Below are 17248 nucleotides of genomic sequence, written 5' to 3' on the forward strand. Positions count from 1 at the left end.
GCAGACACGCGCTCCCCACGCCCCGGCTCTGCGCCCACGTTTCATTTCCCTCTTCCTCGCGGAGCCCCTGTGACGGAGGGAGCCCTGAAAGGCTCGCATTCATACCTTCGGGCACCGGGCCTTGCTCTGGCTCCTCAATGGCGCTCTTGTTTTCGGGCGCTGCTGGCCCGGGCCGTGGCCGTGTGTCTGCCTTCCTGGGTAGCCTGGTTCCTTCTTCCCCAAGCTCGCCCGCCCCTAACCTGATGATGAAGACCACTCTTTAAATTCCACCCTGCCCGCCCGTAGCAGCAGCTTTCACTAAGGGATCCGTCAAGGCGGTGGACAGGTTTTTAGCAGCATGCTATTTTATAATTTGGGGCATGTCACTCCAGGCTTGAGATTTCTTTCTGGCAAGTTCCATCCAGGACGGCTGGTCTGCACTGGCGTAACTGGCTCTCTTCAGCTGATGCAGTTCCTTCTCCGTCACTGCTGCAGACTGAGCTGCTGGGAAGCAGACAAAACAAACAGGAACACGAGCAACGCGTTTCAATTTTCACTTAAGCCTCTTGCGTTTCTTTAAAATACGTATCAAGGTCTTAACTGTGGTCTCAAACATGAAGCCCTTAATGTGTAAAGACGTAAAGAAGATTTAGGCACAGAATAACTTATGTGATACAAAGACTGACAGGCAGGCTCAAATAAAGTGAGGAGAGAGAAAGTTCTAGAGTAAAACTGCAGAACTGGGGGGGCTGGTTGTACAATATTAACTCTACTGAACTGCACACTTAAAAACGGCTAAGATGGTAAGTTCTGTTACGTGTACTTTACCATAATTAAAAAGAAACTTAAAAAATACTGATACATGGAATGACAGAGAGGAGTGCTCAGTGAAAGAAGCCAGATACAAAGGAGCACGTTTTATGATTCCATGGATAAGAAATGCCTAGGGAGGGTAACTACAAAGAGACCGAAAGCAGATTCCTGGTTGCCTAGAGCAGGGGTGGGGGATGGTGAACGACTGTAAATGGGCACAAGGTTGCTTTTCAGGGTGAGGGCCTATAATTGGATTGTGATGTTCGTATAACTCAGTAAATACAGACTCTTTGTCAATTATTACTCGATGTACTGTACCCTTAAACAGGTAAGTTTTATGGCATGGAAATGATATACCAATAAAAGCTATTTTAGCAAATCAGTGTGTCAAGTAATTCAGAAAAAACCCAAACCAAACCAAAAAACAAAACCTGTGGAACCTCATCCCGGAAACATACTTGGGAACGTCTGGGGCTATTTGTAGGTTTCTTACCCAAGTTCTGGTGGGACAGAGAGATCCCTCTTTGCAGCCCCTCCTGGAGGCAGAACTTTGCTCCCGGCTTTCGGTCCACAGAGGGCTTAGCCGGGGTGATCAGGAAAGACTTGCTGCGGACAAAGTCGGCTTGCTTCATGGGCTCCTATTAGGACAAAAGAAAGACACATGCTGTACAGGTTCAGGTGGGTAGAAGCAGAACCCAAGGCAATAAGCCATGAGGTCTGTCAACAGGAAACGTGCGGCTGGCGCTTTCTGGGGAGCTCTGCTTTGTGCCCTCGCTGGCATCCAGCCTTCAGAACCAGGAGCTCAGACTAGTGTGGACTTCTCCTGGGTACACAGGCGTCCTGGTTTCTGCCCTGTCCCCACCCCTGGCCTCAGCCCTGGATACTGGACAGCAGGGATCCCTTTTGAAAGTCAAAATGAAAAGTGTTTGGAAATAGCTTGAGGTTTTTATGACACTTGCTATGCTCACAGATGTTCCAAACCAGATCCCTGGTTAGCATCTGTTTTATAAATTCTCTGTTTGCATGCAGGGGTTCAGGCATGGGGACGATTGAGATCTGGATTAAAATGGAGGGAAGCAGGTCCTACTGTGGGCTCTGGCTCACCTCCCCATATGGCCGAAACACACTATGGATTCACCATGGTGGCTCTTAGGGGGAACACAAATGCCATGATTCTCAGCCTGCTTCTAAGCAGTTGTTCAGGTTTGAAAAAGCTATTTCCAATCCAGACTGCAAAACGGAACCCTGGGGTTCAGCCCTGCAGCCCTGGGTGGGGAGTAAGGAGCCCTGATCTGCACTGGCATAACTGGCAGGCACCCAGTGCAGTGGCAAAAGCAGGGCTGGTCCATCACCATCTAATGAGTCGAGATGGAGCTTTTGACATGGTCGCTGAGTCTAATGGAGAAGTTATTTTAGCCCTGCTCCATTTCTCCAGATGCTGCGTTGCCTAGGAGGCAGGGAGCAGGGAGCTGTTTCTACCGCCTGTGATCCACCTGCTTCTCTGCCTAACAGCCCAGCACAGGCCAGGGGTGGACAGCAGCCGTCATCACAGGCCTTGGGCTGTGTAACGACCTGCAGGATGCGTGGTCCTTGCGGGGTCTTGGCCCCCAGCCCCCACAGCTGCTCTTTCCCACATCTATAGGGACAGGAAGGGTTTGCTTCCAGCACCCACCTGCATTCTCTCGGGGGCCTTGGCTGGCTTCCCGATTTCAGACTTCAGGGTCTGGGCCCCAGGCTTGTCCTCCTGGTTGGGTGGCTGCTCAGGGGCCCCTTGCCGCTTCTGTGGAGTGATGGTGATCCAGGGCAGCCCAGGCTGGCCCTCGGCTCCAGGCCCCTTTGCTGCGGGAGGCAGACCCTTCTCTGTGGGTAGAGACACAAGGTTGTCAAAACAGGCCTGTTCCCTTGTCAGTCTCATTTTTGCTGCTCCCACTCAGAGGACACTGTGTGGGGACGAGGGGAGCAGGGGGTGGTGGGAGGGAAAAGATGTCTGGGAGCCTCTCTGGGGAGACTGTTACTTTTCTTTAGGGGACTTTGTGTTCTCATTTAAGAGATTATGCTCCTCTAGTCTGAGCCACAAGAGCTTAAATGTAACTGCTCCTATACAGAGCCAACTTCCTCCTGTGGGATATTTTCCAAAATGACATAAAAGTACATAGATAAGATTTCTGTAATATACGCCTGTCACTATGGGCCAGTAGGTGCTTCCTGATTTGTTTGGAAGTTGTAGACACATATCGTTTTTCTTCTAAAAACTGTGGCCATGGCCTTCCATTTGTAAAGAATGACACCCAAAATAGCCACAGCGTCTTCCTTAATATGCTAGAGAGGAGAAATATTGCCTTTAAAACCATAACGTTTGCCTGGATTTTCCCCCACGTTCACAGTGCTCATCTTTGGGCAGTGAGACTGTGCATCAGCCCGCCCCTTACTTCTTAACCCTCTGTGTTCTCTTATTTTCTACCATGAGAATTTATTACCTTCACCAACAGAAAAAAGAAGCAATATTATTTTTTTCAAGGAAACGTATGGATGAAATAAATGGCTTTTCACAGATTCAAAAGTACTTTCTCTCAAAAGTACACAAGATCCAAATGGTGCCCCAGCCCGCCCCGCTGAATGTCGGCCTCCAGCACACGGAACAAAGACCGACTTCATGTCCACACGGCCGGCCCCTGGCCCTCTGGCTCTCCCCCCACACTGAGCACCTGGGTCACCAGGCGAGGGGGTGTCTGTCACAGCAGATGTCCCAGAGAGTCAGCATCATCGCTCTCTGTGGTTTAAAATATGCCATCCCTTGTTCTGGTGTGTATGGGATATTACTCTGTTTGTTTTTTGTTTTTGCCTACAGCTCAACCTGGAGTCCTTTTTCTCTCAGCCGCCTGGTCACCAAGGAGGGACGAGGGACGGAAGCCACTGGCCCAAGAACCTGTCTCCCACCAGTTGAGAAGGGCCTCTCCTTGGCCTGGCAGCTGGGGATGGCTCCTGCTCTTCTCCTGGCTGCTCCCTGAGGCCTTCACCCCACTGTCCCCTGGGTACCCTGCTCCATTTCTCTTACTCATCCCTTGTCCCTTCCTGCCTCCCGAGGCTCTTCCTGGCCACTGCCATCTTCCTGCTGCTTTGCATCGTGCTTGGGTCTCCTACAGCTCAAAGGAAATGTCTCCACTGAGGCAAGCCACCCCCCTGAAGCCCCAGCTCTCCAGTCCCCTCCACCCTCATGCTGTGGCCTCCGCCTACGTCTCTCCAGCTAATCCCTACACCCAGCCAGCCGAGGACACTGCTACCTGCCCACCACGGAACCATAAATACTGATCCTTCCCCATCCTCAGCTTGCTCGCCCCCTGCAGCTCCCATGTGACCACATAATCGCTCTAGGTAGCCTGTCCTCCTTGGGAGCTCCCTCTCTAGGTCCTTGCCAGGCTCGCTCCTGAACCTGGAGATTCTTCCTGTTCCCGATCCCCGGCCTTTCTCTCCTTCACCCAAATGTCTCTGTTCTGCTCCTGATTTCAACACTGAGATGTGCTCAGATTACTTTCAAATGTATAATCCAGCCCTATTTTCTATTCTTAGGCACAGCCCAACATTCCCACTTCCCTTCTTTCCTCCCCCCCTCCTTCCCACAGCACAGGGCCTAAGCTAGTGGGAAGGATTTGAGGATTTGAGGGGCTGGGACCTGGAGGACAGCAAACCTTCTAGGTCAAGAAGAGGGGCGGGGAAGGCCTCCCAGGAGGAGGGGGCAGAGGCAGAGCTGTCTGCAGCGTGGCCCGGAAAGGTGCAGGGCAGGAGGGGCGACTGAGAAGGACCACTCTGGCCTTCTCGAGGGGTCAATCCAGGGGCACATCTGGAGGCTGTGGTCATGGCCCAGAGAGGTGACAACGGATTGCATGCCCTGTTCCAGAATCACCCCTTCTTGTCCACCAAGGCCCCGCCCAGGTGCCACCTCCTCCATGCAGCCTCCTCTGGTCCCCCTCGCTGGACAATCTCTCCCTCTCCTAATTCTTCTGTAACTCTCTGAGACATCTGCCCCAGTGGTTGGCACTAGACATGTCTGCTAGCTCACTGTCTACCCCACTGACACATGGTTTCAGTCATCAGAACTTATTTAGCAAACACATGACACAAACTACACACCAAGTTCTGTTCTAATAGCCCATTTACAACATAATTTTACATTTTATTTCTTGTCCAGAGACCCTGGCACAAAAAAGGAAAGTTGGGTGTTGCATGTTCTACAGAAAGTCTCACTTCTCATGCTTCATTATCAATCCCTGGTTCACAAAGTCCTCATGCTGTCTCCCTGGACTTTCCTTAAAAGGCTTAATTCACCTCCCTGATCTCTCCTCTCTCAGGGAAGTCACTGGTTGTGTCCTCTGCTCCCCCTGGCCCAGGGTGTCGGGCCATGCCATCCTCTCAGCAGTGCCCAGCGAGTGCTGGCCGGGCACCTGGGCCTCACCACAGGCAGACTGGACAGAAGGATTTGACTACAGGTTGAAATTCACTATCTCAGTCAACAGAATATTCTGAGTAATTCGGTCAAGACAAAGTGTTAAGTGGGGAGAAAATGTCCATACGGGTTTTACTCCACAGGCAGAATGGCAGCTGTGAAATGCCAAGGCAGCCCCAGCATCTCAGGGGCTCTGGCTGCCTCCCCAGCCCCATGCAGCTCAGTGTGGGGTGCTGGCACTCATGTCACTCACAGCGAGGACACAGAATATAGCTTCAGCGATGTCCTATGCCATGCAATTGGGTCACCCTCATTGAGCCCAAAAGAGTACTTAAAACTTGCTGGAGAAAGTTCTATGGAACAGGGCACACGCAGTGCTCCTGGGGACTGCGGTGAGAGGAGGCCCTCCGACGAGGCTAGGGACCCAAGGGTAGACCACGGCTGGGACTGTGCTCAAGACCCATCACTCACACCTGCAACAATCCTATTCTCGTCCCTTCCAGTTTGCTCCTGGGAACTGCGTTCTTGGCAACAGGGCGACTGCATTCAGCCTGGAAGAGGTGGCTGTTTTCTTTCCTGCACCAGGAGTGTGCTGGCAGTTTCACCACGAGCGGAGGCAGCCACTGGGTGAGCGTGTGCCCTATGCTGCCAGTTTTGAAGCAGCAATTTTTAAGAACTTTTTCCTTTCATGAAATATCTCCCTTATTTATTGAAGAGCTCATGCACACTGTACAAACTTAGGGAGCAGAGAAATGTGTAGAGGCGAAGTCCCCCTAAGCCGATGGCCAGCAGAGCTGTGTTAACACTTGGGCACACTCCTTCCAGTCTATTTTTCTTATGCTGTCATCTTAAAATCACACTGTAACAGCTCATCCCCAGCCCTCCAGATAGCCTCTGAGGAAGGAGAGGGCTGAGTTTGCTAAGATTCCTGGTCTAAAGTGGGTGTACCATCCACACTCGTTGCAATCAGCTGCAGCCAGAACAGTGGCTTGGCTTCTGTAACAGCATCTTCCTGGTTCTGTCTGGCTTCCAGGTCCTCTGCCAGGGCCCTGGTCTACATGGAGCCAACGCAGTTTGTACACAGGCACTAAGGGGATCACTGGGGTGGGAATGGGGGGGCCTTACCACACCAAGCATGTACGTCTGACTTCCTGTATGAAAGTTGAGGTTGTTTTTTTAAAAGCATTTATTGATCTGTTGTCAGTCTCAGCTTACAAAGACAGCTCCTGATCAATCCATGCTGGCAGCCCCCGCTGTTCCCGTGGGTCCCGTCCAGAGCCAGGCTGTGCGCTCCACCGCGGAACAGCGCTCGGGCGAGCATTCATCTCAGCACCAGGCCGCGCGTTCTGAGACGGAGGGAGGCTGGTCACACAGCCAGCTCCTGTCTGTAATGACAGGCGGTGGGGCTGTGCCCTAGTTCCACCTCGACTAAACTTAGCACCATTCCTTCCTTTACCAATTCAACAAACAGTCGGTTCTCATTGTTTGTGAATTCCATATTTGAGAATTTCCTACTTGCTAAAGTGTATTGCAAAACCCCAAATTGATACTTGTGACTCGCCATGATCACCTGCAGACATGTGCAGAGCAGTAGGTTATGTACTGATCAGCTGGTGGAATGTGAGCAGAGGCTCGCAGGAACCTCACTCTGCATTTCCCAGGGAGCAGTGGTTCAGTATCTGCTAATTCAGTGTTTGCGACAATGCTATAGAGCGTAACTATGAGAACTGACTGTACCTGGTGTGTGCCCACTAGGCCCCGTGGCGGACGCTGGGACCACAGAGAGGAAGGACCTTTCTAATAGAGCACATCCCTCTAATGCACCACACACATGCTCTCCTCCAAGAGTGATCACGAATAGAGGGGTCCATGGTCCATGGTCCAGGAATGAGTTCCAGAGCCCACCAGAAAGGGGCGTGGGAGGGGCCTCTGGGTACTGGTCTCCTTATTTTTTGGTTGGTGTGTTCAGTGTGTGAACATCCATTGAGCTGCACACGTATTATTCTTCAATAAAAAGTTTCAAAACTTCTCTAAGATAGTCAGGACTCACTTGGTGCATGGACAGTGACCAGGAGGAGTCTAGGTCCCTGCCCACATAGAGAAATGAGGCAAATTTGCACCATGGAGCTGTTTCAATACTATGCTTAGGTAAGGCTGCTGCCAGAGGATGTGAGAACACTAAGGACATCCTCTGTCTCTCTCACTGGCAGACCCTTCACATTCTCTTCACTCCCCTGGCCCTCAAATGCACCCTGGAGTTCTGGGCCCACTTGCCTTTCCTATTGCTGCCCCCCCCCCATTTTGCCTCCCCTCCATTCTCTGAAGGCTTCCCCTGGATCCATTTTCTCCCTCATATAAGGCCCCCAAATCAGCAGGGGTAGAGAGGCCATTTCTCTAAACACAGACTCATTGCACAGCCTCATGCAACATGGGGCTCTCGGGGAAGAGAGTGATTGACTCAGAGCTTTTCTCAGCCACCAGCATGAGGCCACCAGGGCCAAAGTGTCCCTACCCCCTTTCCCTACTCCAAAGTCAGAAGGCACCGCTGGGATCTCTTCCTCACTGGCTCCTAAACCGCCTTCCCTGACCTACACTTCTCCTCTCACAATCTTCAAACCCACTGTCAGGAAAAAACGCCACTGTTGCTTTAAACGTTCCTGAAAGAGTGTTTATGTCGTAATAGGTGAGGGCTAGTGAGAGCCCAGACGGTGCCCTCCTCCCCATATCATGGACACTCTCTATGAAGCATCTCACTCGCTCACCCATACAGAGTACATTCAGTCAAAGGACACGGATAACTATCAGCACGTCATGGTTTTATAAGTGGTCCTGTCCTGGTGAAGAGGCTCGTGGAGTCAGAACTTACCCAGAGTCAGTGTTCACAAGGGTCTGTAGGGAAGAGCAGACAGTGCTTGTCCAATTCATCCAGGGGACAGTGGGCAGTGCTTATCCCATGGTGGGGCCTTGTGCAGGCCTCCATTGTGGGAATTATGTGAGTCTTTCCCCAAATGGGGACCTGGGGTCTCTCCTTTGTCTGTTTGCTGTTACAGCACCAACTTTAACTGTTTCAGGGCTCTGTTGCTCGTGGGCAGAATTTGTAAAAAAGCATTTATAAAGAAAAATCACAGTGAGTCACGTCTGGATGTGGATGTGTGGGGTCAGTCACATTACTGGGGTGCGCCAGGGTCAGATGCTTTGACCTGTTGCTTGACTACAGGTACTGAGCCCAGCCCTCAGCTCCTCAAGGCTTGGCAGGTATCCCAGGGTTGTCCAGCCCAACCCCCACATCTCACAGTGGAGACCCGGGAGCTCGGCAGGCTCAAGGGCACAGAGCGGTGACAGAGGAGCTCGGATTGAAAGTGCACTTGCTCAACCACTACTGTCTGCAACAAACACAGCCTCTGAGCAGACAGCAATGACCAAAGTCCTCTGAGTACAGACTGTTGGTCTCCATTACCTGTCAGGTGATACCCTGGACCTTATAAGCATCTGGGGATGGAAAGGCACTGTTATTTGAAATAATTTTGAGCTACAGCAGAGGAAGGAGAAGTAGCGAAACTATTATATTACATGGTGCCTTCTTACAATTTGAAATGTACACAAACACCCTGCCTTGGACTCTGGGTGGGTCTCCAGGAATAGCGGGAATCCTACAGGAGCTGACTTGCCATCGAAGAGTAAGTCAGGAGTTCAAGGCCCTCACCCACAGACGGGTTTCCCTTCATTCGTTACACCTGGGTCCCTCCCCCGCTCCCGGATGGACAGGGAAATTTCCCCCGACCGAAGAAATGCTAACAGCAAGATTTATTCAGTCTTGATTTTCAGAGCAGTGTCCTGTTCACAATGAGCCTCCTACTCTCTTTGTAATATGAGGATATTTTCAATCCCCATTTCAGGGCCAGGAACAAGGTCCCATAAAGTACAGGACCTGTTCGGGGTTACACGGCCAACACGTAACCAAGGGGGATGGAAACACAGGCTTTTTGATTTCCAGGCTTCACCTACCACGTCACATACCATCTCATAGTAAGGGGTACAACCCCACAACTTTCCTCTACACCATTCCGTCCCCATTATCACCACCTCTGAGCGGAACAAGTCAGTCAACCTCGGCACTATTGAGATTTTGGGCTGTGTAATTCTCCTTTGAGGGGGCTGTCCTGCGCACTCTAGTATATTTAACTTCTACTACTGGATGCTGGCAGCATCTCCCTCGCCCCAGCTGAGAGCCACTGAGGTACAGCTCAGCGATGAAGGGCAGGCTGCAGAGGGAGCCAGCCTCCCACGGCTCACTCACTACGTGCGTTTGGGCAAGTCCTTCAGCTCTCCCATTTACGAAACTGGACTGTTGTTGGGAAGTAAACTATAAGCATTTGATATGACACTTGGTACTCAGTAAGTGCTACATATACGTTAGCTGCTGCCGTCATTAGCTACCCAGGTACTGCTCGTGTAAGCCGTGGGTAAATCCACTGCAGACCTTAACTGTGGGAAGCTGATGTGGGAAACAGACACACGTGTCCTGTGCGGGGGAGCCGAGGAGACATGCGTGGACTGAGGAGGTGGGGAATGGAGGCCACAGTGTTGACCACACTCGCTCAGGAAGGGACTGAAGGAAAGAACAAGGCTAAAAAGAAGGGTAAGTGTGAACAAAGTTGGTTTTCTTTACGAATTCAAGACATATGGATGTATTTTTAGGATGATACCCAAAACGTCCTTCCCCCTTGCATTCTACTCAAATGAACCTGAATACACTGAAATAACTCATTAAGTGACAGTCTCTTTGGAGTTTATTTCCTCCAGAAAATGTCCCTGACATCCAAAGACAAGATGGACATCTACCTACACTCCCCTGTGACACAGGGCTACCCGCCTCCTCCTTGAGCGCCATGTCCTTGTGCTTTCCCTGGCTGCCTCTGGGCCAGTGCAGTGCTATGCATGTGGCAGGAGCATGTGAAATACTGTTGAAAGAATGAATGCAAGAATGAGTGAGTCCGAGAGTCTAGAAAAAGAGGGTCAGAAACCTGATTGTGTCGCTGTGTCACCAGTCCGGTCTGGATGGATGAGCTGGATGGGAGGCTGAGGCTGGTTATCAAATGAGGCCCAGGTGAGGGTGGCAATCGGTTCAGCTACTGTCCAAAATATCTACCATGTCACCACAACTATATAGAAAATAAATTATGCACATGCACATGCACACATACACACAAGAGAAAGGGTAGATGGAAAGTCCAACAGAGATAACACCTAGAGGGCTGGCTTATAGGTGCTGATTTTCTTCTATAGACTTTCTGTATTTTACCATTTTCTACAAGAGAACCTCCAACTGCTTTGTTCTAATTGTAATCTTGTGCGTAGGAAGCTGTGACTTAGGCTCTGGCGTGACTAGCCCAACAGGAGGAAAGTAACGTCCCAATAGGAGGAAAGTAATGTCCAGCACGCCTGGACGAGTCTGGTGATCCCGGGCCGTTCACCTGCTGTGGCATGTCAGCACACTGACAGGTGTCCTGTGGCAGAGGAGCACAAACATGGCACTAGGTTTCCTGTGACCTCCCCGAGGTGTTCCTGTGAGGCACAGCCTACTGGGCAAGCTGGGCTCCTCTGTTTATTTATTTAAAATAGGTCTTTACTGATTTTAGAGAGAGGAAGGGAGAGGGAGAGAGAGAGAAACATCAATGATGAGAGAGTCACTGATTGGCCACCTCCTGCATGGCCTCTACTGGGGGTCAAGCGTGCAGCCCAGGCATGTGCCCTGACCAGGAATTGAACCACGATCTCCTGGATCCTAGGTTGATGCTGCTCAACTGCTGAGCCACGCCAGCTGGGCTGGGCTCCTCTGTTTATTGCAACAACAACTGAACTCTCCCGGCTTCCCTTGCTGAAGAGCTTCTCCATGCCCTTGAGGAAGGAAGACTGAGTGTGGAGGAGAGGAGGGAGGGTTAGCAGGAGCCCTGGGGATGAAGCAGTTTCAGTCCCTGAGGCAGAACTGTTCCCCCTTCTGGGACACCTCAATACCTGACTTTATGATTCATACCCAAGAAGGGGGGGCTGGGAAGATGGCAACCCATTAGGCCTCTGGGTAAAGTGCCTGCCACTACAGGATAATAACCAGCGGTAATTAGGACTTTCTGGAAAACTGAGTAACATGTTATTAAAACTTTCATGATCTGTATGTTTTATATAAATTGAACTGACTTCAGCTGCCATCACTTGGGAGCGATGAGGATGGCAGTAGAAGTAATAATAATGAATTAAACCACAAGCAGAATCAGTGTCTGGGACGGTGCAGAGGCTGCCTCACTGATGGGCCCCACAGCATGGACCCGGAGCTCCTGCTCTGCTCTGCAAGAGGCAGCCCCGCACCCCAAGGTCCTGGGGGTACCAGGCAGCAGCCACACCCTGTCCTAGCACTTGTCCCTCAAATACCACCCCCGTGGGAGGGTTGGTTACCGAAAGGTTGTGGGCAATTCTTTCCTTCCTCTCTTTGCACTGAAATGAAAATCACTGCCCATGACAGACGGTAACCCAGGTGCTTTCACTCTGGAATCACCCAAACTGATTGCTTCTGTGGCTCAGAGAGTTAATACACACAGGTCGTCAAGACAACTCTCTTCTGCTACTTAAGCAAAGCTGTTAATAAATAATTACTATGTTGTATCTTATAAATCAAAGAAAAAAAATAAGGCCTTTAAGCATTCTCAACTCCAGGTCATGCAGGTGGACAGTGCTGATGTCAGGGTTTTATCTGCTCAGGACAAGCCCCCTTCTTCCTCCGTTTCAACCAAAGGTGTCTGAATTGCTCCACAGCTTCAATGACCTCACTGGGAATGGGCAGAGTGGGTCCCTGGCTACGGCCGGAACCTCCCCCAAAGCTCCCTCACCGACTGTCCTAACACAGTGGCGGCAGCAGCAGTAGCGAAAAATCATGGTGGAGCCAGGGGCCAGGATCGGGGGGGCACATGTGCTCTTTGGGGGCCTTTTCCTGCCACATCTCCCTGGAACTGCCTGCATCCTTGGGTGTCACCTTAGGACCTGACAGCACTCTGCACACTGCATTTCACTAACCGCTGAAGAGGGAGACAGAAAAGACGAGAACTTCTTTGAACCTGTCTTCGGGCTGTTTTGCGTGAGCTTATTTCTTCCCCTTGTGTGTGCCCTCTTCCTGCTTTCCCGGTGCAAGGCCCTTAGAACTGGGTTCTATTTCTTTTGTCCCACAATGCAGTGCTTAAGTGGAGTCCTGGACTTAGTGGAGCCACTTAAAATATTCTGAAAGTTTTTTTAAAAAGAAAATTTGCCGTTAAAATTTCTCCCCCAGCTCCTGGTCACACGTGTGCAGGACTCGTTTGCGGAGCTTCGTTTTTGGGCACCGTGACTTCTATTAAGGAGAGAAACCACCAGTGACAAGCTCTCCTGCTCCAGGGCAGAGACCCATTTCCAACAGACTGTCCGTTTCACCTGAAACACTATGAATAAAAAGTGACAAATGTCACAGGCAGGGGAGTCACTGACTTTATCTCTGCTCATTTTAGAAAGACACTTGCTTTAGGAGATTCTTGCATTCTGCCCCCATCTTAACATCGTCTCCCGTTTGGGACAGGGATCTAATGCCCACCCTCTGAGGGGCTCACACTTGACAAAGGCTGTGACTCCAATATATAGGGTGCTTCCTGCATGACCCCGGGCCCCATGAGCCTATTTATTAAACAGACAAACCACTTCCATGAGGGTAAAGGTCAGAACACTAAGTGATAGAGGAACTAGATGCGTCCTTTAAAATCAAGAAGAACGCAGGGCCTGGCAGAGCCTCTATCAACCAGAGCACGTGTCCCCAGATTCTGTCCTCCCTGAGCTCTCGAGTTAAACAGAAGCAGTGGCGTGAGTGGTCCACTGAGGGGCCCACCTCCTCTTAGGGAATTATACCCTGCAAAACGTGCGTGGGCAGTTCCTGACTTCTCTGAACTTACACAAAATCCTGGCATTTGTTGTCCCTTCTCTAGTCTCCATTCCTAACTTTTTAAAATGTATCTTTGTTGATTTCAGAAAGAGAAAAGGAGAGGGAGAGAGAGAGAGGTAGAAATATCAATGATGAGAGAGTCATTGATCGGCTGCCTCCTGCACGCCCCTGACTGGGGATCGAGCCTGTAACCCAGGCATGTGCCCTGACAGGGAATCGAACCCCGATCTCCTGGATCCTAGGTTGATGCTCAACCGCTGAACCACGCCCGGCCGGGCACCATTCCTAACAATCAAATGTGAGGGGTCCCAGGTGGAATTCTGACTTTTTCTCCCACAATGCAGTGCTCTCCTGCAGCAAGGTTTTTACCCAAGTGTTTATGTACTTGGTGGGTGTCCAGCAAGCTATTCCCACTAATGGGCCTGCCCACTGTCCCGCCCTCCCAGGCATGCTCAGGCCAGGCCGCACAGGGCCGGAGCTCTTACCAGCTCCCCGGTGGGGCAATCTTTTCTCCATCGCCCGGCTCTCCTTTCTGGGGCCCGGGGGTGGCGCGGCCTTGTCCAGCTCTCCGGGGCTGACATCCAGGGACGCCGGTGGGTACGGGAGGGTGAGGGCTTGCAGAAGCGGCTTCCTGGGCAGGGGTGGCTTAGAGCCTGGCTGCTCCGACGACCGGGCCTTCCCCTTCCCCTGGCTGTTGGGGGACCTGGCCCCTCGAATAGTGGGGGCCGTCCCTATGTGACACTTGTCATCTTTTGAGAGCAGAGCCAGTCCTCCTTTTTCTAGCCTGACCTCAGCACTGTACCTCTTGATTCCTTTCACTTCTGGTGAGGACACATCTCTGTGTTTGAAGGAGAGAGACGTGGACCGGAGCTTGACGGGGAAGGGGCCTCTGTCCCCACTCGGGAGAGGCTCCTGGGTAGTGGGGCAGGGCTCTCTTGTGGCTGGTGTGGTCGCCGCATCCTGGGGGTTCCACTCCAGCCCAGCCTGGCTGGCCACCTTGTTCCCTGAGTCCTGAGAACCACACTCAGCTGGTGAAGGTGGCTCCTGAGGGTCCAGTTTTTGGTTCTGATGCTCCAGAGGCGTCTGGAGGTCATCGAGGGCGGCCTCGCTCTTCCAGGCCAGGCTGCTCCTCAACAGGGGCAGCCGGACAGTGGAGGGGACAGCAGTGGGGCCCATGGGGCTAGGGCGCCCCAGCCTTTCTCTGTGGGCTGTGTGTGGCCACGCCCGGCCTGAGGACACGGAGAACTTCTTCACGCCCCGTGGCTTGCCACCTCCTCTCCCGATTTTCTGCTCCGGTGCCTCCCTTTTGGGCTCCCTGTGTGGGGACTCAGCCTGTTCAGCCCTGGGGGACTCCATGGGGGTGACATCTTTGTCCAGGGCACAGGGAGTGAGCTCCTCTGGAGGTGACTCTGAAGTGGGTGGGGTGGGGGACACGCTGAGGCTCCGGATTGCCGCTGGGGCCTTGTGTTTCAAGCAGCTCTTGGGGGCTGGGGGGCTGGGGGCATGGTCCTCAGAACACTGAGTCTCTGCTCCCTGGGGACTGGGCACTGCCAGTGTCAGCTCTGCCTCCTTCTGTACACTGGGGTCTGGCCCATCTGTACCAGGGGGAATCTCAATGGGGATGGCAGGGCCGGCCCCAGGAGGTGTTGTGTCTTCCTCAGGGACACAGGGAGATAACAAGCTCTCAGTGTCTCCAGAAGTACAAACCGCCTCGTCAGCTGTGTCCTCGGATGGCAGACACATGCTTTCAAGAGATGGCTCCTCCCTCTGATTTTTGCTGTCAGGCTCGGGGTGCGGGGAATCCTCCGGCAGATGTGGGGACTCCAAGCAGGGGGCTGGGCCTGACACGGACTCTGCGACCTCTGGGGTGGCTGGACGGCTTGAGGGATTGTCCCCAGGGGAGCTCTCCTCCTCGGCACTGGCACTGAGCGCCGGGCAGTGCTGCAGGCGTGCCCGTCTTGCACGGGGTCCCACAGGTGGCAGCACGGTGGCCGGTTCCCCAGGCTCGGGGCCTCTGTCCAGCACCCCATCCTGCTGTCCAGCACTGGGCTTCTCCTCTGAGCTGACCATGGGTAATGGCTTCTCGTGGGATTCCTCCTCCTCGAGGGTGCACGTCAGGTCGCTCAGGGATTCGGACTGTGCCCGCTAGGAGAGGTGACAAGAACAGACAGCATGAGTGCACCGAGTATCGGGCCTGCGACCCGCCTGCTTTGCTCCAGGCTCCCCATCTCAGAAGCTGGCACCTGAGGGAACATTCACATCCAGCCATCTCTTCCTACTCCCTCCCTCACTGGTCTATTTTGGATTCTTCCCTCACAAACTCAGCTTTCAGCAGAACAATGGCAGCCATGCCCTCAAAATAAACGTTGCCTAAGGCTCTGTGGCCCAGTCACAGGATGGTGCTCCACAGAGCGAAGCAATGGAAAGGGGACAGGCGCCAGGTGGAGGCAGGTCTGCCACCCTGTGCACTCTACGTGCGTTATGTCTTTACGCCTCGCTTCACCCCAGGGTGGGAAGGACTGTTACCCCTGCGCACCTAGAGATCGGCCTCAGCCAGGTCCACACCCTGGTAGAGGCTGAGCTCATGAGCCCAGAGGAAGCTGGGGCTCTGTAACCCCAACTCGGAGCCAGCCTCCCACCTCAACACTCTCACCCAGGTTTGCACCCTCATAGCGAGGGCAGACTGGTTTGCCTGAAATGCGATAATATTGTGTCAAACAGGATCAATAGTGAACCACAGCTTATAAGATAAAGTCCAAAGTTTTCAGCTAAACTTAGTCTACAGTCTCTGCTCTTGTTTCTCCAGCTCCCTCCTCAGGTCCAGCGGAGCCCCCATTACTGTAGGTACCAGACTGTGAACCTGAGCGACTCCCTCACACCTCCGGAGTACTCTACAAGCACCCCCAGGACTCCCACATTTCACTCCGACAGAAAGCCTTGCCTCTTCCCTTCTCTCCTGAAACCTTACCCTGTCTTGGGGCATTTTTCTTCTGCAAGGTCCCTGAAATTTAGACTTGGCCCTCCTTACTGTACACAGAGCCATTCCTGCTCTTTTAGGAAGGAAAGGAGATCAGGGAAGTTGTGAATCATTCAAAAGTCATACGTGAAAATGACCCAAAGGTTGAGGGTTTTGAGACTGATCTTTGTAAAAAATTCATGACACTGGACCCGGATAGTCCCCAGGCCGCTGCAGACGCACAGCTCTCTCCTCCCCCCTTAGGCAACACTTGGGTGTTTGCGACAGGTTTCTGTTGTTTGTTGATGTTATTTTTAACATTTTCCAGCCAGCGTCTCCTTGCTAAAGAACACAGGATAACTGGGATGTTTGAACAATAACCAAAGCTAACTCTTGCCAAGACTCACACTCCTATCCCTCTGGGTATGAAAAGAGGAACATGCGTGAGGAAACCTACAGAAATGTCAAAAGCTACAGGTACAAAGGCATTACTGGCCTTTTGCTGTTACAAGAAATCTCTGATGTTGAAATCTCTTTAGGATGAGGGTCATGTTATAAAATGCTCAGAGCCCACACTAAGCCTGTAGAGGGGGAGCAGGCCCCACACGGGCCCATCCCAGCTTGAGCCAGCGGCAGCTCCGGGGAAGCTCCAGTGGAGGGGTGGGCAGGACAAAGGTGGGTGTGGAACATGGATTCTAGAGGATGGGCTTGGATGCTGAGCAGGGGGTCAGGGCACAGCAGCAAGGATGCGTATGCCCACTCCATCTCCACCGCTCCCCCTCACCTCCTCCTCTGGGCCCTCCTTGGAAAGCAGAAGTAGAGGAGCCACTGCTCAGCCTGCACCAGGATGGAGACCATCCTGACTGCCTACTCACTACCTCCTCTCACCAGCACGAGTCTTGGGGCAGCATCCACATACTCTCCAGGCAGAAGACACTGCTGGTGAGCAGTGCTGGGTGAGGGGAGGCACCAGTCTCTGAGACCTGAGGCCTGTAGCTGGCGGCTCTGCCAGCCATGCAACCTTGACCTAGGCATCTCACGATGCTGCTCCTGGTAGAGTTTGTGATGTTCCTTGCTCCTGGCACTGCCGGGCTGGGATGAGGAC

At 52.5% G+C, this 17248-nt stretch overlaps 1 protein-coding gene across 2 annotated transcripts in view; it reads right to left on the reverse strand.

Annotated features, from left to right (window-relative positions):
- Window positions 1-340: 340 nt before the first annotated feature.
- The window catches only part of CRACDL (CRACD like), a 32787-nt gene continuing 15879 nt past the window's right edge, over window positions 341-17248 (reverse strand). Inside the window, exons 6-9 of one of the 2 annotated variants that reach the window (XM_087823883.1) lie at window positions 13673-15332; window positions 2465-2652; window positions 1286-1430; window positions 341-483 (exon numbers count right to left, since the gene is read on the reverse strand). In XM_087823883.1, coding sequence (XP_087680009.1) covers window positions 341-483; window positions 1286-1430; window positions 2465-2652; window positions 13673-15332 — 2136 coding nt within the window. The remainder of the gene's footprint in view (window positions 484-1285; window positions 1431-2464; window positions 2653-13672; window positions 15333-17248) is intronic. The other variant, XM_087823882.1, reaches the window with a different exon arrangement.

The sequence above is a fragment of the Miniopterus natalensis genome, chromosome 13 (genome assembly GCF_054644295.1).
Source record: "Miniopterus natalensis isolate mMinNat1 chromosome 13, mMinNat1.hap1, whole genome shotgun sequence".
NCBI classification, from domain to species: Eukaryota; Metazoa; Chordata; class Mammalia; order Chiroptera; family Miniopteridae; genus Miniopterus; species Miniopterus natalensis.